The sequence below is a fragment of the Aotus nancymaae genome, unplaced genomic scaffold (assembly GCF_030222135.1).
Source record: "Aotus nancymaae isolate 86718 unplaced genomic scaffold, 86718_ANA_hifiasm-v0.15.2.pri h1tg000006l, whole genome shotgun sequence".
Classification (NCBI taxonomy): domain Eukaryota; kingdom Metazoa; phylum Chordata; class Mammalia; order Primates; family Aotidae; genus Aotus; species Aotus nancymaae.
The window spans coordinates 69079514-69106395 of record NW_026988417.1 but is presented as its reverse complement, the minus strand read 5'-3'; the positions used below and the strand labels follow the sequence as shown (position 1 = coordinate 69106395).

Genomic DNA, 26882 nt, shown 5'->3' with positions numbered 1-26882 from the left:
AGCTCTGAAGTTTTGAGAGCAGCATGGGAAACATAGTAAGACCCTGTCTTTACAAAAATTAATTTTAAAAAATTAACCAGGTGGATGTTGGTGCACTCCTTTAGTCCCAGCGACTCAGGATGATGAAGTAGGAGGACTGCTTGAGCCCAGAAGGTTGAGGCTGCAGTTAGCCATGATCTTGCCACTACACTCCAGCGTAGGCAACAGAGTGAGACCTTGTCTCAAGAAAAAATATTTTAGAAAAGCAAGTTTAATGTTATAAGGTTTGTCCTAGTGTATTAGTTTCCTATTGCTGCCATAACAAATTCCCACAAACTTACTAGCTTAATAAAAGTTTATTATTTTATAGTTTCTGGAGATTAGAAGTCCAGAAATGGGTTTCATGGGCTAAAATGAAGGTCTTGGCAGTACTGTGTTACTTCTAGAGGCTCTAGGGGAGAATCCATTCTCTTGCGTTTTCCAGTTTTTAGAGTCTTCGTGCATTTCTCAGCTTGCAGCTCCTTCTGTCTTGCCATATCCTAACAGCATAGCATCTTCAGATCTGTTTGACTCTGAGCTCACTCTTCCACTTTTGAGAATCTTATGATTGAGTTCATCCTGATAACCCAGAATAACCCTCTTTCTCAACATGCTTAATTTAATCACATCTACAATGGCCCTTTTGCTACATAAGACAACACATTTATAGGTTCTGTAGATTAGGATGTGGGCATTTTGTCGGGGGGGCATTATTTTGCCTACCATGCCTAGGATCTGGATTAAGTTTTGTTTTGTTTTTAATACTAATTTTGGGTACCTTTTTAGCATTAGGTGGTCTCTTCAGTCAGCCTACACAAGTTCCTACCCAGTCCAACCAGCTGATAAATACTGCAAGTGCTCTTTCTGCTCCAACGCTATTGGGAGATGAGAGAGACGCTATTTTGGCAAAATGGAATCAACTGCAGGCCTTTTGGGGAACAGGAAAAGGGTATTTCAACAATAATATTCCACCAGTGGAATTCACACAGGAAAATCCCTTTTGCCGATTTAAGGTATTATTAATACTGTTTTTGTCTTCAATTAAAGAATATGTATAACAGAAGATATATTTAGATTAAATTGATATCAAGATAACAATTGCTGGGGTCTTTTCTCCTTGAACATGGTATGTGTATGCTTTTATTTTGAAAATATAGAAATTGTAAAATTGAAGTGATTTCTTACATATTTGTGATTGAAGGTGACCAGAATATGACTAAAGGAAGGTGTGACTAGAATGTGATTTGTAACTGAAGAAAAAAATGTAAACAGGAGAATGGTTTGCTTGGCACCTATAAAGGGGAGCCACCAAACTAGAATTTAGTGGTATTCATTTAACATTGGCCAGGAAAGTATACCCTAACTAGCGGACAGGAATTCCCCTTGGCATGTATAATCCCAAAGCTATTAAAACAATATTGCCCATTTTCTTTGTTCTTATTCCTTGCCTACCAAACAATCTCATTTGTCTTTTCAGAACATGTTTATCAGCCAGTGAGAGTATTTAGGTTCATTTGGTAATGCATTTTACATAACAAATTATGTATTGCAATCCAGTTTATACCTCAGCTGCTTATGAGTTACATGTGCCTAGTTGGTCTCTTAAACCTAATCAATGTGTACATAACCCTGTGTTTGGAGCTGTAAGGCTGAGGATCAGACCCTTAAAGTGGTCAGCCTGTCTTGTTACAGAATATCTCTTTGTCTCATCACTAACAAAAAGTATATTGAGTGCATGTAGTTGAAATTTTGATAGATTTATTTAGTCGCTAAGAGGTATTCAGTAATAGACATAAGTTGAATCTAACAATTTAAACTTTCTTTTTTTAAAGTTAGTGTATAATGTAAAATGCATAATGTACACTTGAGTTAATTTAAATTCTTTTTTAAAAGTTGCATATAAGTATGCAAAGAGATACAAGGCTTCTAGCTAAAGGAGCAATTATTTAGAAAAGTATAGTTGGTCATATTAATAGGTAAAAAAATGCCTGTTTCATAAAGTTTTGTATTATATAAACAAAGTGATAAAGACATTCTTTATGGTATTTGTAAGTTGGCAGTGTCATTACTGTGATTTAAAAGTATTTATTTGTAAATTAGTTCTTTATATATTTAAAACTTAGTTTAAAATTCCATGAATCAGATATATAGATATTCCTCAACTTATGATGCTTTACATCCCAGTAAACCCATCATAATTGAAAATACTGTAATTCAGAAATGCATTTACTACACCTAACCTACCAAGCATCATAGCTTAGCCTAGCCTACTTTAAACATTCTCAGAACACTTACATTAGTGTACAATTGGCCAGAATAATATAACGCCAAGTCCATCTTATAATAATATTAATAACAGTTTTATAATAAAAACTAAAAGAATTTCATGTATGGTTTCTACTAAATGCATATTGCTTTTAGACCATATAAAATGGAAAAATCATAAGCTGGGAACCATCCGTATAGTGAAATAAATTATAATTACTTGTTGATTTTTGCAGTTACTTTTATAGTGGCATGCATATGGTTCAGAAACAACCAACAATGATGAATATCAAAATTTTTTAGGGAGAAAGCTCTTTAGTTACTCTCTCAAAGAGGAAATTTTAATTTTACTCTATAGATTTATGTTATTCCTGGATAAAATAGTTTCCCTTTATAATTTTGTGACCTCCTAGGGCACAAAATAATGGAAAGAATCATTATTCCCTTCATTACCAGACATTAAGTTGTTTTTTACATTTTAGCAGATACTAAGCTATTGATATTAAACACCAGATTTAAGATCTGTACATATGTTTTATATTGTTTATTTTGTCATTCCACAGGCAGTAGGTTATAGTTGCATGCCCAGTAATAAAGATGAAGATGGGCTAGTGGTTTTAGTTTTCAACAAAAAAGAAACAGAGATTCGAAGCCAACAACAACAGTTGGTAGAATCATTGCATAAAGTTTTGGGAGGAAACCAGACCCTTACTGTAAATGTAGAGGGCACTAAAACATTGCCAGATGATCAGTAAGTATACATAAATATACTCTTTATTTCTGTGTATTTATTTCTGGTCCAAAGAGAGTGATCAATAATGTTTTTGTTGCTAAAGCACAAATTAAATCTCAGAGCAGAATGCCTTTTCACAGCTAGTGATTATTCAGTATTTATAAAAACATTTACTTGAAAGCTTTTTTAAAAATTTCGATTTTTAAACTTATTGAATGACACTAATAATTTTCTTGATTTTCATTCAGGCCAGGAAGGGACCATTTGTCATAGCTGTGTGCAAATTGAGGGCCACAAAGACATTATTGGAAAATGTTAACTGATTACTGTTCATGTTCATTCTTGGATAAATATTGCTTTACTTCCCTTGACCTAAGTATAATTCTCAGTCTTAGTGGCAAGACATTTGTTTTAGGATATTTGGAAGAATGATTATTAATGAGATGCAGTAATTGAATCAGATTTTACTTGTCTTAATTGCAGAGAAGCAACTCATAAATTTCAGAATCTCCTATAATAAATAGCGTTTACATAGAATTTTGCAGCTAAGCAAAACCCTTTACAAATATTTACGTATTTACCTGGCTCATTTTAATTTTATCATTTAAGTTGATTTGTAAATGAACATTACATTAAGTAAAACTTTCTTATTTTCCAAGATTTAAGAAGAAAACAGCTGGGTACAGCAGCTCATCATGCCTGTGATCCCAGAACTTTGGGAGGTCGAAGTGGGAGGATTGCTGGAGATCAGGAGTTTTGAGACTAACCTAGGCAACATAGCGAGTCTCCGTCTCTCAAAAATAAAAAAATATATAGATAAATAGATATTAGCTTAATGCAATAGTGTGCAACTGTATTCTCAGTTACTTGGAGGCTGAGGTGGGAGGACTGCTTGAGCCTGGGAAGTTGAGGTTGTAGTGATTATGCCACTGCACTCCAGCCTGGGCAACAGAGCAAACCTTGCTCCAAAAAAAAAAAAGGAAACATTTTAATTGCCTCCTAAAACAACCATTTCTGAATTCAACGTATACCCTTCTGAAATCACATGCTCTGCTATGCTGAAGTTTGTGGCTATGAGTTTTGTGCTCCATATTTTATAAATTGGTTATTCTTCCTTCAGGACAGAAGTTGTCATTTATGTTGTTGAGCGTTCACCAAATGGTACTTCAAGAAGAGTTCCAGCTACAACACTATATGCGCATTTTGAACAAGCCAATATAAAAACACAGTTGCAGCAACTTGGTGTAACCCTTTCTATGACTAGAACAGAACTTTCTCCTGCACAGATCAAACAGCTTTTACAGAATCCTCCTGCTGGTATGTTTCTGGAATCACAGTGTTCAAAAAAAAAAAAAAAAAAAAAAGATTTAGAACTAAATACTCCCCCTATTTCAGAGATGTTGGTTGGTTATTAAGGTTAATAAAACTAGTCATCACATATCCACTTATTTGGGAAATAGTTTTGAATATTTGTATGTATTCATTCATTTAGTTTTTTATTATATAGCTAATATGTGTATGTTAAAATAGAAATTTTGAGAAATTGTGAACTGAAGATAAATAGTCCATAATCCATCTACCTAAAGGTAATTTACTAGTAAAATTTTGGTTTATTTTTTTCTAACTTATCTCATTTTTAACTGAATATTCAAGTAAAACCTGATCGTGTTGTTACTGTAAAATATTCTGGATGGCATAACTAGATTGACTGTGTGATAGATTACCTTTACTTCCCTTCACCAGAAGTAACTACTATCAATTTATGGTACTCTGTTTAATCCTTTATCTGTGATTTGAAATGTAAGCATATTTACATGTAGGTCCTTTAAAAAAGGATTCTGCATATACATCTGCAGCTTGCCTTTTCACTTACAGTATTTCTTAGTACTTTTCATGTCAACATGTGAAGATAAATCTTACTCTATTTTAACACTGCATAGTATTCCACAGATACACCTTTACTTAACACCTCTAAGTTGTTTTCTATGTTTTCACTATTAAAAACTATGCAGTAATTAACAGCATCCTTGTAAACATGTCTTAGAATACATTGGTATGTATTTCTTTAGAATAGATCTCTGGTAATGAAATTTTTGAGTCCATATTATGTATGTTAGATATTACCAAATTGCCTTCCAGGGAAGTTCTACCATTACATTCATAACAGGAATGTTATTTTTCTGGTCACTGGTGGCAAAATAATTTAAAAATTAATTATCTTACATTTATTAGCTACATTTGTATTTTTTTTGAGTTATCTATTTGTGTCCTTTGCCCGTTTTCTAGATTTTTTGTCTTTCTTTTTGATTTATAGGAACTCTTTCTGTATTCCAGAGGTTAATCTATTATCTTATAAGTTATAGATTCTTCCTTTTGGTTTGTACTTTTTTTGAGCTTTGTTTATCCTGCAAAAATGTGTATTCTTACCATGATCATATTTGACAGTCACTTTTCATTATAGCTTCTGGGTTTAGGGTCTTACTATAGGAAAGCCTTTGTCATACACATTATAAAAACAGAAAATTGTTTTAGAAAAAATATTTTTTATTTGTGGTAGGTGTTGATCCTATTATCTGGGAACAGGCCAAGGTAGATAACCCTGATTCTGAAAAGTAAGTATGTCTTCATCTTGTTTCATATAAGAACTAATATTTGCTACTAGGGGAGCAAATAAATAAGAGCTATTAATTATAATTCTTACATATGAGGCAAGTTTATTTTCATTGCTTTAAAAAAAGTATTGATTATTGTCCAGCTAAAGCTTCAGCCAAAACAAAAAGAAAAAAATTAAGAAGAAAAAAAAAAGAGTATGGTAAGGCAGCATAGCATAGTGAGAACTAACTAACTAGGAATGGAAAAATCTAATTGCATTTGCATTTAATAATGTAATGTTTTGACTGAACTATATTTCCTCATTTGTAAAATACGAAGGTTGAATAAAATCTCTTTGGTGTAACATGGTTATCTCATAGGCATAGTAGATCTGCCTTAGAGCCCTAGAAAGTTAATATAAAATTACATGAATGTTATTATTAAAACCTTAACTTCTGGAATTTTGTAGTAATAGGCTTCAGATCTGAAAATTGTTCACTGCGTTTCTTCAGGTTAATTCCTGTACCAATGGTGGGTTTTAAGGAACTTCTCCGAAGACTGAAGGTTCAAGATCAGATGACTAAGCAGCATCAAACCAGATTAGATGTAAGCATTTAGCTTTTCATTCTTTGGCCCTGGAAGTAGGGAAAAGGATTAAAGACATTTAATTCTTTTTACTATGTGTGCTACTGTTTTATAGGAAACAATGTAGCATACACTGTAGATTAATAATTACAGTTTTATACAACTACCTTCTTTATGTTAGAAGTCCCCAAATCATATGAATCTGATTTAATAATAATGAATTTAGAATTCTTGGCTTAGTGGATTAATTAAACTGTGTTTCTAGTTTTAGTCAAGGATTGTATATTATTATTTATGGGGCCTTATGAAAGTGAAGGTTATAATTATGATTTTTTATGTTGACATAACCTATAATTGTCTTGGTATATTACTGTATGTTGATGAAGCAAATTTAAAATTACTTAATACTTAAATATACTTGATATTTTATTTCATAAAGTAGGCTTTTTTCAGAAACCAAGGCGGGTGGATCACTTGAGATCAGGAGTTCAAGACCAGCTTGGCCAACATGGTGAAACCTAGTCTCTACTAAAAAATACCAAAATTCGCTGGGTGTGGTGGCACATGCCTGTAATGCCAGCAACTTGGGAGGCTGAGGCATGAGAATAACTGGAACCTGGGAGGCAGAGGTTGCAGTGAGCAGAAATCGTGCCACTGCAGTCCAGCCTGGGTGACAGAGTAAGACTCCGTCCAAAAAAAGAGTAGATCTTCATAATTAAATATTCTTAAAGATTCTTAAAAGTCAGAGAAATTTGTATGATTTCAATTCTTTTAACTTTGCTAAGGTTTCATAACCCAGGAGCCTATGAAAATAATGTGTATTCTGCAGTTCCTGGGTGAAGTTTTCTATTAATGTCAGTGAGATCCAGTTGGTTGATAGTATTTAGTTCTGTATTGTTGATTTTTCTGTTTGTTAGTTGGGAAAGAAAGTTGAAATCTACAGCTACACTTATGGATTTGTGTTTTTCTCCTTTCATTTCTCAGTTTTTGCTTCATGTATTAATAGTTTGAAGGACTGTTATATAGGTTTTTTTTTTTGGCAAATTTACCTTTTATTATTATATCATATCCTTCTTAATCCCTCTAATGGCTTTTTTCCTTTTATTATTTTTAATTGACATATAACTACATATTTATGGGGCATAGTGTGATAATTCAGCACATGCATATAGTGTGTAATGATCAAATACGGGTAATTAGAATATCCATTACCCCAAATATTTATGATTTGTTGGTATCATTGAAAATTCACTCCTATACTTATTTGTAATACAATAAATGGTTGTGAATTATAGTTACCTATAGTACTATAGAACACTAGAACTTAATCCTGCTATCCAGCTGTACTTTTGTATCTGTTAAGCAACCTTTGGCAGTGCCCTACTCCTACTCTTTTCTCCACCACTATTCTACTCTTCACTTCTACAAAATCAACTTTTTTAGCTTCCACATATGAGTGAGAACGTGCAGGATTTATCTTTCTGTGCATGGCTTATTTCACTTAAAATGTCTTCCAAGTTCATCTGTGTTGCTGCAAATGGTAGCACTTCATTCTTTTTCATGATTAAATAGCATTCTATTGTATGTGTATATATGTGTACACACCATGTTTTCTTTATCCATCTGTTGATGGACACTTAGACACTGAAGTCTTTGTCTGATATTAACATAGCTACGCTACCTTTTTTTGATAAAAAGTGTTTGTATGGCATACCTTTGTCCATCTTTTTTGCCTTTAAGCTACCTATATCATTATATTTGAAGATTCTTGTAGACAGCATAAAGTTTGGATTTAGTCCTATCATTTTATTATTTGTTTTGTGTTTGTAGTCTCTGTTTTTCATTTCTGTTTCCCCTTTTCTACCTTCTTTTGGGTTATTTGGACTTTTCTTTAGCATTTCATTTCATTATCATCTCAAGTCTTAGAGCAGTACCTCTTAGTAGTGGCTTGTGGTGGTGGTGGTGATTTTGTCTCCCAGAGCACATTTTGCAATGTCTGGAGACTCGGTTGGGGAGTGCTGCAGTCATCTAATGTGCTGCACACATTCTACAGTGTACAGAACAGTAATCCCACAATAAGGAATTATCCAACATTAATAGTGCTGAAGTTGAGAAACCTTTCACTAGATAATATGATATTTCTCTTCCCACTAGAACTACCAGACTTTTCTTGGAGCTCCCTTTCAGCATGTATGCTCATTTCCAGGTTTGAGGCTGGGTTGAAACCAGACCAGGGATGCCTGAGGGAAAAAATGGGTAAATTCACCACCAGTTACATGGTACTTTATATCTTCCCTGTTCTTCCTGCCAGAGTACTCAAATAGCTTGCCCCATGTAGTCCATCCAAGTTTTATAGCTATATGAAATGGGAGAGATTGGGGTTGCATGTGCTTAGTCCATCTTGTCCGGAACTGAAATCATTCATATATTTGGCCAGTGTTTCCATTGGGCTTCCTATGTTTTCTTTATTGAACTTCAGTAATCGTCCTAGATTTTAGTCCCTATTTGTTTATAACCTTGTAAATATCTTCTAGTTTCTCATCTGTCTGTTAACTCTGTCCTAATTTTTCATCCCAAAGTCTGAGAGTCTCCTACATTAAAAAAATTTTCAGAGTTTAACCTTTCACATTTGAGTCTTTTGTTGTCATCATGGAGTTTACCTTTATATAAAGTATGTGGTATGAACCTGGATTTATTTTTCTCTACATAGTGGGTCCCTTTTTTTTTAATATTGCTCATAAAAAAATTTGATATTCCTCAATGATTTATCAAAGAATTTTAATTATGCAACGTTTTCATATATATATGTGATCTATTTCTAGACCCTCACTTATGATTCAGTGGCCAGTTGGTCTGTTGTTATGCACTCATTCCACTTTTTTTTACTCTTATGGCTTTGTAGTGTATCTTAATATCTAGTAGAATGAATCTCTAATCTTTGTTCTTCTTTTCAAAGTTTTCTGTGTCTTTATCGATCTTTATTCTTCCATAAAAACTTTAGAATCAATTTGTCCAGAATGCTAGAATTATGGTTGGAATTGCATTAAATGCAAAGACTTAATTTGTGGGAATTGAATCTTAATATTAAATCATTTCATCCAGAATATGGTGTGTCTCTTTAATCATTGTGGTCTTTTATGTCCTTTGAAATAACTTTTAAATATCCCCTTTTAAAATCTTGTGCATTCTTTCTTGGATCAATTCCTAGATGGTTTTAGTATTTGTTAATACTGTGGCTGGTAACATGTCTAATTTTTTTGGTTATTGCTTGTAGAAAATAATGTCGTAATTATTCTTAAATATAAAAACCCTGCTGATTTTTCAAACTTGGGATGGGGAGATTGCCTGGGTTATGTAATATATAACATGGCGACCTAATTTTGTCCTTTCAGCATGGCCTGGCATTGGAAAGTTTATTTAAGAGGTGATGTGCACAGGTAGATGTTCTAAAATATGTCTTGCACATCTTCTTATCCTCTCTCTTATGACATGTTAATATAAACCAGTGGCATAGAATGATTAATTATGATAGAGACAATTATGGGATTAATTCTGATTGGGATGCTTTAATGAAATAGCGAGATTTTAACCTAGCCTGTAAGGTTAAGACTTCCTAAGGCAGAATAGTGGGATTTCAGCCAGGTAAAACAGCAAGTCAAAGATCTAGAGGCATAAAAATGTATCCTGTTGTATAATCAATCAGTATCATTCCTTTTCCTCTCCACTCTGATTACTCCCTCCAGGTATTCTGTAATAGTTAATGTTGAACTGTACTGTACTTTCTATCAGTAATTATATACAGGGCTAATTGTCTATTAAGATACCCTCTAGATGTCATCTTATTTTTTCCATTCAGGCATGGTTGTTGGCTGTATTCCATATTACTTCAAATTCCTTAATTATTTCTGAAATAAGTGTTTTCTTTTTTTCCTTTTGAAATAGTTCAAACGGTCTTGGGCTCTCTCTTTCTCTCTCTCTCTCTCTCTCTCTCTGTTGACCAGGCTGGACTGCAGTGGCATGATCACGGCTCACTGCAACCGCAAACTCCTGGGCTCAAGCGATCCTCCCATCTTAGCCTCCTAAGGAGATGAGACCACAGGCATGCAGCACTATATCTGGCTAATTTTTTATTTTGTATAGAGACAGGGTCTTGCTATGTTGCCCACGCTGGTCTCAAAATCTTGGTCTCAAGCATTCCTCTCGCCTTAGCCCCTCAAAGTGCTAGGATTACAGGAGTGAGCCACTGTGCCCAGCCTAGTTTTTTCCATTTTTTTTTTTTTTTTTTTTTTTTGAGATGGAGTCTCACTCTGTCGCCCAGGCTGAAGGGCAGTGGCACAATCTCAGCTCATTTCAAGTTATGTCCCCTGGGTTCAAGCGAGTCTCCTGCATCAGCCTCCCAAGTAGCTGAGATTACAGGCACATGCCACCATGCCCAGCTAATTCTTTGTATTTTTAGTAGAGACAGGATTTCACTATGTTGGCCAGGCTGGTTTCAAACTCTTGATCCCAAGTAATCTGCCTGCCTTGGCCTCCCAAAGTGCTGGTATTACAGGAGTGAGCCACCACGCCTGGCCTGGCTTATGTTTTCTATATATTGCCTCATTGCTAAATTTCCTAGAGCTCTAAAGATATCTTTGCATGATTCTTTTTAAAAAATTTTAGGTATGTAAAAAGGGAAGAAATATAAGCACAGATTTATAGGAAAAGAGTTTATATTTTGAGGGATGAATCTCAGGCTTATTCCGACAAGAATTTCCATATAGGTGTAACTGATAAATAGTTGTGATATTTGATTTACCATCCCCCCAAATTTTTTTTAAACAGATCATATCTGAAGATATTAGTGAGCTACAAAAGAATCAAACTACATCTGTAGCCAAAATTGCACAATACAAGAGGAAACTCATGGATCTTTCCCATAGAACTTTACAGGTAGTAATTTGGATTTTTTTCACCAGTGTTTATAAGGCTATGTGTGTGAAATAATGTGGTGAACATAGATTTTTATAATAGAAAATAACAGACTAAAATGAAATAATAACATTGTGAAACTAGGAGTACCAAACTTTTTCAGTAAAACTTTGAAATTGGAAAACAGATCTCATAGGATTGAGTGAGGAGAATAAAAATATCCTAAAGTTCATATTTTAGTGAGAGTTTGCGGGAAAGCACTGAAGAAATACAGCATCTTAGTGCAAGGAAGCTTCTGTGAGATCATCGATGTCTCATAAATTTCATAAAATAGTTAAGAAACATTTTTGATTTTGAGTGCTAGAAAAAGGAGTGTAACTGTAAGGTTGAAAAACAATAATAGAATTTCCAAATTAACGGGAGGAATTAAAAGAATAATAACAAAAACTGAAATTATAAACTATCATGAAAACAGAAATATTACATACCAGAACTAGTGGGAAACAGCAAAAGCTGTACTCAGGGGAAAACTTACAGCCATAAAAAAGTCTAATTTTAAAAAATCAAATGTGAAAAATAAAGGAAGTTGGTATTCTTGTTAAATTAGAAAAGGATTATCAAGATAAGCCAAAAGAAACTAAAAAGAAATAAATATAAATGTAAAATCAGTGAAAGACTAAAACAAGTAATAGTGGAAAGAATAAATTGAAAAACTGTTCTTTGAAAAGACCATTAAAATCGCTAAGCATCTCATCAGCCAGAAGAAGGGAAAAACAGAGCAAAACATACAAAATTAGTAGTCAGAAAAGAGACATCATGATAGATACACAAAACAGAATAAGAAGATACTGCATGGGCTGGGCACTGTGGCTCACGTCTGTAATTACAGCACTTTGGGAGGCCGAGGTGGGTAGATTGCCTGAGCTCAGGAGTTTGAGACAGCTCAGTTTGACACATGAAACCCCATCTCCAATAAAATACAAAAAATTAGCCAGGCATGGTGGTGTGTGCCTGTAGTCCCAGCTACCTGGAAGACTAAGGCATAAGAATTGCTTGAACCTGAGAGGTGGAGATTGCAGTGAGCCGAGATCACACCACGGCACTCCAGCCTGGGCAACAGAGCTAGACTCTGTCTCACAAAAAAGAAAAAAAAAAATGATGATACTGCATGTACTTTAGGGTAACAAATTTTAGAACTCAGAGGAAGTTTTATTTTGATTTTTCTATGAAAATAAAAATTACTAAAATTAATCTACAGAGAACTAAACAAATACCACAGAAGCAGCTGGAAAAATGAAAGATATAACCTGAAAAAGGCCTCAAGGACAGATAGTTTCATTGCCGAATTTTGTCTAACCACTAAAGAGCTAATTCCAGTGTTATTTTAATTATTCCAGACAATTGAGGAATAATGTATATAGCCTCATTTGTTCTTTTTTTCACAGCTTGAGATATAATTTACATTACCATACAGTTCACTCATGAAAAGGGTACAATTCAATGGTTTTTAGTGTATTCAGAGACTTATATAACCATTATTACCACAATCAATTTTAGAACATTTTCATCACCCTACAAAGAAATCCCATACCAGGTGGCTCACACGTGTAATCCTGGCACTCTGGGAGGCTGAGGCAGGCGGATCATGAGGTCAGGAGATCAAGACCAATCTGGCTAACACGGTGAAACGCTGTCACTACTTAAAATACAAAAAATTAGCCAGGCACGGTGGCATGCGCCTGCAGTCCCAGGTACTCGGGAGGCTGAGGCAGGAGAATTGTTTGAACCCAGGAGGCGGAGGTTGCAGTGAGCTGAGATTGCACCACTGCACCCCAGCCTGGGCCACAGAACAAGACTCCATCTCAAAAAAAAAAAAAAAAATCCTATACCCATTGTCAGTCACTTCCCCATTTCACTGCAAATCTGTCGGCCCCACGCAACCAGTTTTGCCTCTATAGATTTGCCTGTTCTGGAAACCTCATATAAATGGAATCATATGATATATGGTCTTTTGTGACTAGCTTCTTATACTTAGCATAATGTTTTCAAAGTTCATCTGTGTTGTGGTATGTAATAGTACTTCAGGTACCAGTAAATGAATATTATTCTTTATTGCTGAATAATATTCCATCATATGATTATACCACATTTTACTCATCAATTGATGGACATTTTGGTGGTTCTACTGTTTGGCTATTATAAGTAATATTGCTATTAAAATTTATTTTCAAGTGTTTTTGTGGACATCTGTTTCTCTTGGGTGTAAACCTAGGAGTGAAATTGCTGTGTCATATGGAGACACTATGTTTAACTTTTTGAGGTACTACCAAACTGTTTTCCAAAGCAGCTGTAGCATTTTACATTTCTGTTTGCAACACCTCAAAAAAAAAAAAGAACTTACAAACAGCTATTTTGAAGACATGCAAATTATGCTAAGTGAAAAAAGCCAGACTTAAAGGCTATATAAGGCATGATTCTATTTATATAACATTATACAAAAGAAAATTAAGGACAGATAACAGATTAGTAGTTACCAGGAACTATAGATGAAGAGAGAAATGTGACTACAAGGAGCTTGGGGTGATGGAAGTATTCTGTAACTTAATCATGGTGGTGGTTACATGACTGTATTTACCAAATTTATAGAACTGTACACCTAAGACAGGTGAATTATATGTGGAGTATACCTCAAATCAGAAAATATAGAGACTGAAACGAAAAATGAATAGCAAATACTCAAAAAGACAAAACACTAAAATCACATTTAGAAACTAGACACTGATACCTAATATTATCATCATTATTCATTCCTATTTTGGAGGTTTTCATAAATATAATGAGCAAAGAAATAATATAAACATTAGGAAAATGGTTAAGTGATCTCTTTTTGCTGATATGATTGTATATCTGGAAAACCCGAGGGAATAACCATAGAATTAGTGTAGTAAGCTGGCTAGATATAAAACTACAAAAATCAGCTTTTCTTTATACTATCTGGAAATAGGAAAATGTTCCATTCACTATGATGACAAAATTGTAAAATACTCAGGAATATATTTATGAAGAAAGTATAGGTATTTACAAATAAACTATATTCTTTGATGAGAATACTTAATATCCATTTTACAAAATTAAAAATGAATTACAGCTTTTTGAAAATTGATTTAGGCTGGGTGTGATGACATGGCGCCTATAGTCACAGCTACTCAGAATGCTGAGGCAGAAGAATCACTTGAGCCCAGAAATTTGAGACTATAGTGAGTTAGGATTGTGCCTGTGAATAGCCACTGCACCTGTTACCTGGGTGACATGGTGAGACTCTGTCTCTAAAAAGTTTTTGATTAAAATTTCTTTAAGTTTATAAAGAAGAATAAGTGTTCGAGACTAGCTTGTTCAGGAACAAAAAAGAAATAGTGAAGGGGACTTCTTTAGCAGATTTCAGAACCTATTTTAAACCTCTTGTAATGGAATCCATGTAACATTTGCATGAGATTGGACAGAAAGACACATGGAACAGAATAGAGAATTTATAAATAGATGCAAGTGTGCTGAAAATTTAATATATGACAAAGGCAGTATTTCAATTCAGTGGGTTTATTTAATAAATAATGCTGGAGTATAACTATCCATAAGGAAGAAAATAAAATTAGACCATTGCATCATATACAAATAAAGTGGACTAAAGACTTAACTCTAAGAAACTTTCTAAGCTGTATGTACAATCTGGGATTTGAAAGACACTTGATCAGAAAGCTAGAAACTATAAACCAAAATTGGCCACATAAAAAATTGTGTATAGCAAAAGATACCAGAATTAATGGTACAATGAATCTACCATTAAAAAAAATAACAAAAAAATAACAAATTAGAGCTATACTTCTTAAGGAATTTCATGAGATTTTGATAATAAAATTATAATTTTAATTTATAATAAAATTTAATTTTGTTTATTATACATATCAATTTTTTTTTTAATTTAGATGAGCAAAAAGGAGTCAGTGTGTGCATGTGTTTATGAAAAAGATACAGTTGTAGGAACATGGATGAGAGTATGGAAGGGCTTGCACTGTTTTTAACAGAGTAAGCTGGGCTTGGAGAGTAGCAGCAAACCACGAGTCTGCCTTTAGAGGCCACTACATTAGACTCTTTCTTCCAATGTATTGTTAAGTTGAAAAGAAATAGAAGCAGCCTCGCATTGTAGCCCATGCCTGTAATTCCAGCACTTTGAGAGGCTGAGGAAGAAGGATCATTTGAGTTTAGGAGTTCGAGACCAGCCTAGGCAACATTGGGAGACCTCGTCTCTACTAAAAAGAAAGAAAAATTAGCCAGGCATGGTGGTGAGCACCTGTAATTCCAGCTACTTGTGAGGCTGAGGTGGGAGGATTGCTTGAGCCCGGGAGATCAATGCTGCATTGAGCTATGATTGTGCCACTGCACTCCAGCCTGGGCAACAGAGTGGGGCCCTGTCTCAAAACAACAACAACAAAGGAAGCATGTCACAGAGTGATATATACAGTATGGTTTTATTTTGGATCTGTGTATGTATGCTCTCTCTGTAGGAGCAAGGAGAAAGGTACAGGAGAATGAACATCAGTTAGTACTATTTGTCTTGGGGGTCTGAGAGGAAATTTGTCTTTTATACTCTTACATTGTATTGTTTCTTAAAGAATACATTTTGCTTAATTGTTGGCTGGGCACAGTGGCTCACACCTGTAATCCCAGTACTCTGGGAGGCCAAGGGTGGAGGATCACTTAATTAAACCCAGGAGTTCAAGATTAACCTGGGCAACATAGTGAGACCCTTACAAAAAATTTAAAAATTTAACCAGGTGCAGTCGTGGACACCTGTGGTTTCAGCTACTTAGGAGGCTGAGGTGGTAGGACCTCATGAGCCCCAGAGGTCAAGAATCCAGTGAGCTGTGTTTACACCACTGCTCTTCAGAGGAGTGGTGTCGGCCCTCTTACTTTTAGGGCCGACTAAATGAACTGATGTCTCAAATCAGGATGCAGAATCATTTTGGAGCTGTCAGATCTGAAGAAAGGTATTACATAGATGCAGATCTTTTAAGAGAAATCAACCTGGAAGACAGAGCAAGACCCCGTCTCAAACAATTAAGTGTACATCAGTGTACTTATCTGATAACTTTTGCCTAGTTAAAATGGACAGAAACGTGATCCAAATCTTGAACTGTTGAACCCTCCTAATTTTCCACTGATTCCTTTCAGCAACTAATTGTAATATTACTTGCATAACTAAACAGAGATAATTCTATTTGGTTTTTATTTGTATAGGTCCTAATCAAACAGGAAATTCAAAGGAAGAGTGGTTATGCCATTCAGGCTGATGAAGAGCAGTTGCGAGTTCAGCTGGATACAATACAGGGTGAACTAAATGCACCTACTCAGTTCAAGGTAACCACTTCTAAGACTATAATGCTAAAATTTGTTTCAGGTGGATCTGTGGACAAAATGTTACGTGATCTTCAAGCAGGAATTTTGTAAACTTGTGTTTGTTATTGCCAGTAAAGTAAACTCAGTCATGGTACTTTTGGCTAGCATTGGTGTTTCAAATATAATGTACAGAGAGAGAAATAGAAATTTTTAATAGATGGTTTTGAAACCATCCTTTTAAAAGAAAACATTCTCTTTTACAAGTCTTCGTCAGCAGTTGTAATTTGACTCAGTCTTACTTTTAGGGCCGACTAAATGAACTGATGTCTCAAATCAGGATGCAGAATCATTTTGGAGCTGTCAGATCTGAAGAAAGGTATTACATAGATGCAGATCTTTTAAGAGAAATCAAGCAGGTAAGTGTTAGATGAGGGTGCATTATTTAAAGGGTGAGCTCACCACTTCACATCTATTAGGATGGCTCTCATCCTAATAAAAAAGTGTTGGTGAGAATGTGGAGAAATGGGAACTTTCTTGCACTGTTGGGGGAACATAAAATGGTTCAGCATTTATGGAAAATAGTGTAGTGTTTATTAAAAAATTAAAGATGGAATTACGATATGATCTAGCAGGTCTACTTCTGGATATATACCCAAGTACACTGGAAACAGGGACTCAAAACAGGTATTTGTACAGCTGTGTTCATAGCAGCATTATTCACAATAGCTGAAATGTAGAGATAACCTGAGTCAATCAAATAATAAACAAAATGTAGTATATATACACACAATGGAATATTATTCAGCCTTGAAAAAAGAAGGAAATTCTGACACATGCTACAATGCAATTTGACCTTGAAGTTATGCTTCATTAAATAAGCCACTTGTAAAAGGGCAAATATTTATGATTTCACTTATGAAAAGTACCTAGTAGTCCAATTAATAGAGAGTAGAAAGGTGGTTGCCAGGGTGTGAGGGGAGGAAGGGATGGAAGGAACTTACTGTTAATTGGTACAGAATTTCAACTTGAGAAGATGAAAAGTTCTAAACAAAATAGTGTTGATTATTGCACAACAGCATAAATGTACTTAATGCCACTAAACTGTAAACTTAAAAATAGTCGCTGGCAAAATTTATGGTACGCCTGTTTTGCCACAATTTTTAAAAAGTGAATTGTCCCTCTCCTTGCCAAAAAGATGCATTTAGAGGTAGTAGAGACACTAAAGTTCCCTAGACCTTGCTCCTTAAAATGTAGGCAGTAGCTGCACCTGGGAGGTCATTAGAAATGGAAAATTTCAGTTCTTATTCCAGACGTACTCAATCTGCATTTTATCAAGATCATAGAATGATTTGTATGCACTTTAAAGTTTGAGAAGCAACTGCTGTAGATAATACCTTCCCTGCCTGTCTGCTGCATGTAAGTTACGAACATGTTGTCATTGATCTAGCCCTTAAGCCCTCAGGTGACCTGGATGGAGGTAGGTTGAGGTGGCCAGAATCTCCAACCACTTTTCTAGGGTTTTCACCTTGTGTGAAACAGTTGAGAAACACTGCTTTGGCTTATTTTCATTAGTATAAATGCAGATTGGTTTAATGAAAATGAACAGTTGTGTCTAAAGAAAATATATTAAGATGATGAACTTTGTGGAATATACTAGCTAACTAATGACTGTTAGCATGACCCTGAGGATTTCAGATTAAGGTTATGTCATCAACAAATCCAATTTTATTATGTGCTTTAGAATTAATATGGCTGGTATTGTGCAGCCAAAAACTAGTTTGACTTCTAGGTTCTTGGACATTACACACACAACCAATTACATTCCATTGTTTTAAGTATTTGCAATAAATTAACAGATTCCAGTATATTGTAATAAATAGTTGTATTAAATAGAGTTGATATGTGCAATAAAACTGGGAATAAAGGATGAGTGGTGTATTGTTTTGGGATTGAATCATGGCTTACCATCTACTTTATGTCCCTGGGCAGGTTATTTGCCTGTGTCTCAGTTTCTTTAACTAACTGTGGAAATAGTCACAGTACCCCAAAGGGTGCTAGGGTGCTCAGAAGGATTTTAAATGAGTTAAGTGAGTGAATACCAGTAAAGCTATTAAAACAGCACTTTAACCCATAAGGAAGAGTCTTAAGAATGTTAGCATCCATAGTCATCATCACCATTATTATCACTATGTACTTTGTAGTTCAAAACATGAATTTCTCAGTTTTCAGAATATTATTTTGCTAGTCATCTATATTTGAATACCTTCTTTGAGTTCTGTTTTATCATCATGCCTTTATCAAAAGTTGATAAAAGGAATAGCTTTCTATAAAACATTTTTGTTAGAAGATATTGTTCATTATGTATTTGTTTGATTTCATTCTTTAAAGATTGTCTTTCACTGTTAGCAAAAAGTAGTACAAATGTTTAAATATGCATGTCTTCTATATTTAGAGCACTTACTGTGTTCCTAGTAAAATAGTCAAAGTGGAATCCTTTTTCTTGTGACTAGCTTGCAGTTTTAATACATTAATGCATTAATATGTTGTTTCTTAATTTGTTCTAGCATTTGAAACAACAACAGGAAGGCCTTAGCCATTTGATTAGCATCATTAAAGATGATCTAGAAGACATAAAGTTGGTTGAACATGGACTGAATGAACCCATCCACATCAGAGGTGGTGTCTTTAGTTGACAGTTCACAACTTGTGTAGTAGAGGTTTGTGAAAATGCATCTTCTTACTGCATCAGCCCTTCCTTAAGAAACTGACCATGTGGAGGGGAAAAAGAAAACAATTCTCTCTTGGCTTGGTTTTTTGAGAAGTTTACTGACAAATTACTGTTCATCAAATCTGAAGTTACATAGTCACCTCACAGCTCTTCAAAGAAAACCTCTGAATGATTTTTATCTAAAAGCTGTATTTACTTTAAAAGGAGAAGTGCATAATTACCAAAATTATATGTACTATTGTACATTTTTACAACAGCATTTTCGTAAACATAAACTGCGTTTAATGATTATTGTTCACTGAGCCTGTACGCTGCTTTCCATACCAAGTAAATACAAAATAATCTACTTTGCACATAACAGAAGAAACTTAAATTACTTGACTGTTGGAGATTTGTACTTCAGAGTGTAATTGTACACCAGTTTTTATATATGTGAACTCATCTGTGGGAGGAGTAAAGTAAATCCAAAAGTATTTAATGATTACTGTTTCCTTTTTGTTCTATAAAGATTTGAATATGTATTTTTATATTATTTTACTTATTTGGAATTTACAGAACACACCTAAGCAATTAGGATATAACAAAATTACTTAACCCTTTTTTCAACGATTTTGTTTTTTAAACCTTTTTATTTCTAAAAAGATGAAAACTTATAAATAAATTCTTAATTTGTAATTTTATATATTCTGTCTTGTGCTTTATTTGGCTTTTGAGGAATGACCATTTATGTCCACATAAAAGTACTAAATTCATAATCACAATTCAGGAATTTTAGTCTTAAGAAGTCTGATTTTTCCCTCTTAGGGATTTTTGTCAGTACTAATACATTTTGATTAGGGTGTGGCAAATAAAACTACAGATATCGATTCTCCTGCCCACTGCGAGGGACCTTTGGCAGGCAGGTGGCTGGCTCGGCAAGGCGCCACCCTGGGAAAGCACGCTGGGCCAGGAATGGTGGTGCAAGGCCCCAAGTCCATCAGCCACCTCCCTCTGTGCTGCCCCAGCAGACACTGCAGGTGCAGGCACCCACCCTGCATACTCTGAGAATATGTAATCTTTCAACATCATTCCAAGGTTCATTGCATGGCTTCAAATGAAAATTCCATTATTTTGTGATGGATGAAGAGTTGTGCAAATACACTGCAGTTTCTTCATCCCTTCATCTGTGGCCGGACAAAAGCCGGCCTAATTTTCCTGAGTAAATAAAAGATGGAGCAGCTCCACAGAATTTGTGGCAGCCTAGAAGTGCCTCTGCAGGCAAAGGAAAGGCCACCTCCCAAGCAGCTACCTGAGAACAAAACTATATAAATCCAAGAGATGGGAAGAAACCAGCGCAAGAAGAATGAAACCATCAAAAACCAGAACCTCTCTCCCCCACCACGAGATCACAACTCCTCACCAGCAAGGGAACAAAGCAGGACAGAGAACGAATTTGACAAATTGACAGAAGCGGGCTTCAGAAGGTGGGTAATAACAAACTTCTCTGAGGTAAAGGAACATGTTCTATCCCAATGCAAAGAAAAAAAAAACCTTGATAAAAGGTTAGACGAAATGCTAACTAGAATAACCAGCTTAGAGAAGAACATAAACGAATTGATGGAGCTGAAAAACACAGCACAAGAACTTCATGAAGCATATACAAGTTTCAATAGCTGAATGGATCAAGCAGAAGAAAAGATATCAGAGACTGAAGATCAACTCAGTGAAATAAAATGAGAAGGCAAGAAATGAACAAAGCCTTCAAGAAATATGGGATTACGTCAAAAGACCTAATCTACACCTGATTGGTGTACTGGAAGATGACGGGGAGAATGAATCCAAGCTGGAAAACACTCTTCAGGATATTATCCAGGAGAACTTCCCAAACCTAAGAAGGCAGGCCAACATTCAAATACAACTCTAGATATTCCTCTAGAAGAGCAACCCCAACACACATAATTGTCAGGCTCACCAGGGTTGAAAGGAAGGAAAAAGTACTAAGGGCAGCCAGAGAGAAAGGTCAGGTCACCCACAAAGGAAAGCACATCAGACTCACAGCAGATCTCTCAGCAGAAAACATAGAAGCCAGAAGAGAGTGGGGGACAATATTCAACATCCTTAAAGAAAAGAACTTTCAACCCAGAATTTCATATCCAGCCAAACTAAGCTTCATAAGTGATGGAGAAATGAAATCCTTTATGGACAAGCAGTTCCTGAGAGATTTTGTCACTAACAGACCTACCCTACAAGAGCTCCTGAAGGAAGCACTAAACACAGAAATGAAAAACCAGTACCAGCCACTGCAAAAAATAACCAAATGGTAAAGACCAACAACACAATGAAGAGATTACGCTAACCAAAGGGCAAAACAACCAACCAGTAATAAAATGGCAGGATCAACTTCACACATAACAATATTAACATTAAATGTAAATGGACTAAATGCCCCAATCAAAAGACACAGACTGGCAAATTGGATAAAACACCAAGAACCATCAATGTTCTATATTCAGGAGACCCATCTCGTATGCAAAGACACACATAGACTCAAAATAAAGGGATGGAAGAATATTTACCAAGCAAATGGTGAGCAAAAAAAAGCAGAGGTGGCAATCCTAGTCTCTGATAAAACAGACTTTTAACCAACAAAAAATCAAAAGAGACAAAGAAGGGCATTACATAATGGTAAAAGGATCAATACAACAAGAAGAGCTAACTATTCTACATATATATGCATCCAGTACAGAAGCACCCAGATACATAAAGCAAGTCCTTAACGACCTACAAAGAGACTTAGACTCCCACACAATAATAGTGGGAAACTTTAACACTCCACTGTCAATATTAGACAGATCAACAAGACAGAAAATCAACAAGGATATCCAGGACTTGAACACAGATCTGGACCAAGCAAACTTAATAGACATTTACAGAGCTCTTAATCCCAAATCCACAGAATATACATTCTTCTCAGCACTGCATCATACTTACTCTAAAATCGACCACATAATTGGAAGCAAATCACTCCTCAGCAAATGCAAAAGAACAGAAATCATAACAGTCTCTCAGACCACAGTGCAAACAAATTAGAACTCAAGATTAAGAAATGAATTCAGAACCGTACAACTTCATGGAAAATGAACAACTGGCTCCTGAATGTAGACTGGATAAACAATGAAGGCAGAAATAAAGTTGTTCTTCAAAACCAACGAGAATGAAGTCACAACATACCAGAATCTCTGGGACACATTTAAAGCAGCGTCTAGAGGGAAATTCATAGCAATAAATGCCCACATGAGGAGCAAGGAAAGGTCTAAAATCGACACCCTATCATCAAAATTGAAAGAGAGGAGCAAGATAAAAAAAACTCAAATGCTAGGTGAAGACAAGAAATAACTAAGAGCAGAACTGAAGGAGACAGAGACACAAAAAAACCCTTCAAAAAATCAATAAATCCAGGAGCTGGTTTTTTGAAAAGATCAACAAAATAGACAGACCACTAGCCAGACTAGTAAAAAAGAAAAAAGAGAAGAATCAAATAGATGCAATAAAAAACAATAAAAGGGACATCACCATCAATTCCACAGAAATACAAACTACCATCAGAGATTACTACAAACAACTCTATGCACACAAACCAGTAAATCTGGAAGAAATGGATAAATTCCTGGACATTTGCACTCTCCCAAGACTAAACCAGGAAGAAGTTGAATCCCTGAATAGACCAATAACAAGGGCTGAAGTTGAGGCAGCAATTAATAGCCTACCAGCTAAAAAAAAGCCTAGGTCCAGACGAGTTTACAGCTGAATTCTACCAGACGTACGAAGAGAAGCTGGTACCACTCCTGAATTTATTCCAAACAATACAAAAAGAGGGAATCCTTCCCAAATTATTTTATGAGACTAACATCATCCTAATATCAAAACCGGGCAGAGATGCAACTATAAAAGAAAACTTCAGGCCAATATCCATGATGAACATCGACGCAAAAATCTTCAATAAAATACTGGCAAACAGAATGCAACAGCAAATCAAAAAGCTTATTCATCATGATCAAGTAGGCTTCATCCTGGAGATGCAAGATTGCTTCAACATACGCAAGTCTATAAATGTAATCCATCACATAAACAGCACCAAAGACAAAAACCACATGATTATCTCAATAGATGAAAAGAAGGCCTTTGACAAAATTCAACAGCCCTTTACACTAACAACCCTCAGTAAACTAGGTATCGATGGTACATATCACAAAATAATAAAAGCTATTTACAACAGACCCACAGCCAATAACATACTGAATGGGCAAAAGCTGGAAGCATTCCCTTTGAAATCTGGCACAAAACAAGGATGCCCTCTCTCACCACTTCTAGTTAATATGCATTCAGAGCAATTAGGCAAGAAAAAGAAAGAAAAGGTATTCAATTAGGAAAAGAGGAAGTCAAATTGTCTCTATTTGCAGACAAAATGATTGTATATTTAGAAGACCCCATTGTCTCAGCCCAAACTCTCCTGAAACCGATAAGCAACTTCAGCAAAATCTCAGGATACAAAATCAATGTGCAGAAATAACAAGCATTTCTATACACCAATAACAGACAGCCAAATTGAAAGTGGACTCCCATTCACAATTGCTACAAAGAGAAAAAAATACTTAGGAATACAACTAACAAAGAATGTGAAGGACTTCTTCAAGGACAACTACAAACCACTACTCAACAAAATAGGACAAAAACAGATGGAGAAAGATTCCATGCTTATGGTTAGGAAGAATCAATATCATGAAAATGCCATACTGCCGAAAGTAAATTATAGATTCAATGCTATCCCCATCCAGCTACCAATGACCTTCTTCACAGAACTGGAAAAAAAAAAAAACACCTTAAACTTCATATGGAGCCAAAAGAGCCCACATAGCCAAGTCAATTCTAAGCAAAAAGAACAAAGCTGGAAGCGTCATGCTGCCTGACTTCAAACTATACTACAAGGCCACAGTAATGAAAACAGCATGGTACTGCTTACACTAAACAGAGACATAGACCAATGGAACAGAAGAGAGGCCTCAGAAGCAACACCAACCACACATCCACAATCAACTGATCTTTGACAAACCTGACAAAAGCAATGGGGAAAGGATTCCCTGTTTAATAAATGGTGTTGGGAAAACTGGCTAGCCCTGTGCAGGAAGCAGAAACTGGACCCCTTCCTGACACCTTACACTAAAATTAACTCCAGATGGATTAAAGATCTGAACATAAGACCTAACACCATAAAAACCCTAGAAGAAAACCTAGGCAAAACCATTCAGGACATAGGCACAGGCAAGGACTTCATGGCTAAAACACCAAAAGCAATGGCAGCAAAAGCCAAAACAGACAAATAGGATCTAATTAAACTTTAGAGCTTCTGTACAGCAAAGGAAACAATCATTAGAGTGAACTGGCAACCAACAGAATGGGAAAACATTTTTGCAATCTACCCATCTGACAAAGGGCTAATATCCAGAATCTATGAAGAACTAAAACAGATTTATAAGAAAAAAAAAAAATTCAGAAGTGGGCAAAGGATATGAACAGACACTTTACAAAAGAAGACATCCATGAGGCCAACAAACATGAAAAAATGCTCGTCATCACTGGTCATTAGAGAAATGCAAATCAAAACCATATTGAGAAATATCTCATACCAGTTAGAATGGCAATCATTAAAAAATCTGGAGACAACAGATGCTGGAGAGGATGTGGAGAAATGGGAACACTGTTACACTGCTGGTGGGAGTGCAAATTAGTGCAACCATTGTGGAAGACAGTGTGGCGATTCCTCAAGGACCTAGAAAGAGAAATTCCATTTGACCCAGCAATCCCATTACTGGGTATATACCCAAAGAATTATAAATTGTTCTATTATAAAGACACATGAACATATACATTCACTGCAGCACTGTTTACAATAGCAAAGACCTGGAGCCAACCCAAATGTCCATCAACAATAGACTGGATAAAGAAAATGTGGCACATATACTCCATGGAATACTATGCAGCCATAAAAAACGATGAGTTCATGCCCTTCATAGGGACGTGGATGAATCTGGAAACCATCATTCTCAGCAAACTGACACAAGAACAGAAAACCAAACACTGAATGTTATCACTCATAGGTGGGTGTTGAACAATTAAAACACATGTACACAGGGAGGGGAGCATCACACACTGTGGTCAGTTGGTGGGGGCTAGAGGAGGGACAGCGGGGGGTGGGGAGGGATAACAAGGGGAGAAATACCAGATATAAGTGATGGGAGGATGATGGCAGCAAACCACCTTGCCATGGTGTGTACCCATGCAACAGTCCTGCATGATCTGCACATGTACCCCAGAACCTAAAGTACAATTATAAAGAAAAAATATATATATATATACACACACACGGCTATCATTTAATAAAATAATTAAATAGCATGTTAATTGAACAAAAAATAAATAAAACTTCAGATATCATGTAGTATTAAGAATTCCCTAGCATGTCAATAGTATTTGAAATACTAGAAACTCTGAGTTACACATTGTATGTTAAATAGTAGGTCTTTAACCACTGGATCATTTTAAACAGTATTTCTGACTATACACTATATATTTGGGCTGTATCATGTTGACTTCTCTTGAGGTGCTCTAACTTTGCACTTCTCTATGATGCTTTGGCTTATATTGACAGGTGTTATAAGGAACAGCCCCATGAATCTTGCTATTGTATTTACTATGGGGATGGTGAGAAGTGTGATGCACTGTATATCTGAAGTCCATCCTCTGAGAACCCACTGAAGAGATTTCTCCTCAATTGTATAGATTACAGTTGTATAGAGTATGAATTTTTGTGGGGTGTTTTGAGAAGTCTTTCTGTCACCCAGGCTGGGGTGCAGTGGCATAGTCACGTCTCACTGCAGCCTTGACCTCCTGGGCTTAAGCAATCTTCCCACTTCAGACTCTTGAGTAGCTGGGACTATAGGCATGTGCCACCACAACCGGCTAATATTTCTTGTTTTTTATAGAGATGGGGTCTTGGCTATGTTGCCCAGGCTGGTCTTGAACTCCTAGACTCCAGCAATCCTGCCTTAGCCTGCCAAAGTGCTAGGATTACAGGCCTGAGCCACCATGCCTGGCCAAGACTAGGGACTTTAAAACTGATTATGTTTCTTTCCAGATTGACTGCCAGAAGTATGCAGCTACTTTTGCCAAGTTAATGGCATGCAAATTTGTTACACTACTAACCTCTCATCATTCTTTCCTACCCATTATATTGCAATACCAACAGTGTTGGGACAGGAATTTCTCTCCATGTCCACGTTTTCTCCTTGGCCCAGAAGATAGGGATGTCCATCATTCTTACCCATGTAACCAAGTAGAGGAGTTTCTGTCCCTCTGCATACCTCCTTATAGTAGGAAGAGTTGGTCTAATTGATGAGACTTGTTACTAAGCCATATAATCTAGTGGATGCGTCACTCATCATGCATACTATGCTCACTTCTCTAGCCTTTCATTTTTCATGTTTTAATATTGCTGCTAGTTCAACCAGATAAATATACCAGACAGGGCCTAAGGTCAGCCTTTTAAAGATAGACCCAGTCATCCTGCTAGATTTCTCTCCCATTAGTGACTGCATATATAAGGCATGCCTGTGGTCCTTGATC

At 35.7% G+C, this 26882-nt stretch overlaps 1 protein-coding gene across 2 annotated transcripts in view; it reads left to right on the top strand.

Annotated features, from left to right (window-relative positions):
• The window catches only part of NUP54 (nucleoporin 54), a 31118-nt gene extending 11215 nt beyond the window's left edge, over window positions 1-19903 (top strand). The window contains exons 4-12 of one of the 2 annotated variants that reach the window (XM_012447022.2): window positions 805-1031; window positions 2847-3034; window positions 4137-4333; window positions 5574-5628; window positions 6121-6214; window positions 11018-11125; window positions 16397-16516; window positions 16801-16911; window positions 19060-19903. In XM_012447022.2, coding sequence (XP_012302445.2) covers window positions 805-1031; window positions 2847-3034; window positions 4137-4333; window positions 5574-5628; window positions 6121-6214; window positions 11018-11125; window positions 16397-16516; window positions 16801-16911; window positions 19060-19188 — 1229 coding nt within the window. In that variant the 3' untranslated portion in view covers window positions 19189-19903. The remainder of the gene's footprint in view (window positions 1-804; window positions 1032-2846; window positions 3035-4136; window positions 4334-5573; window positions 5629-6120; window positions 6215-11017; window positions 11126-16396; window positions 16517-16800; window positions 16912-19059) is intronic. The other variant, XM_064368105.1, reaches the window with a different exon arrangement.
• The last annotated feature ends 6979 nt before the right edge of the window (window positions 19904-26882 follow it).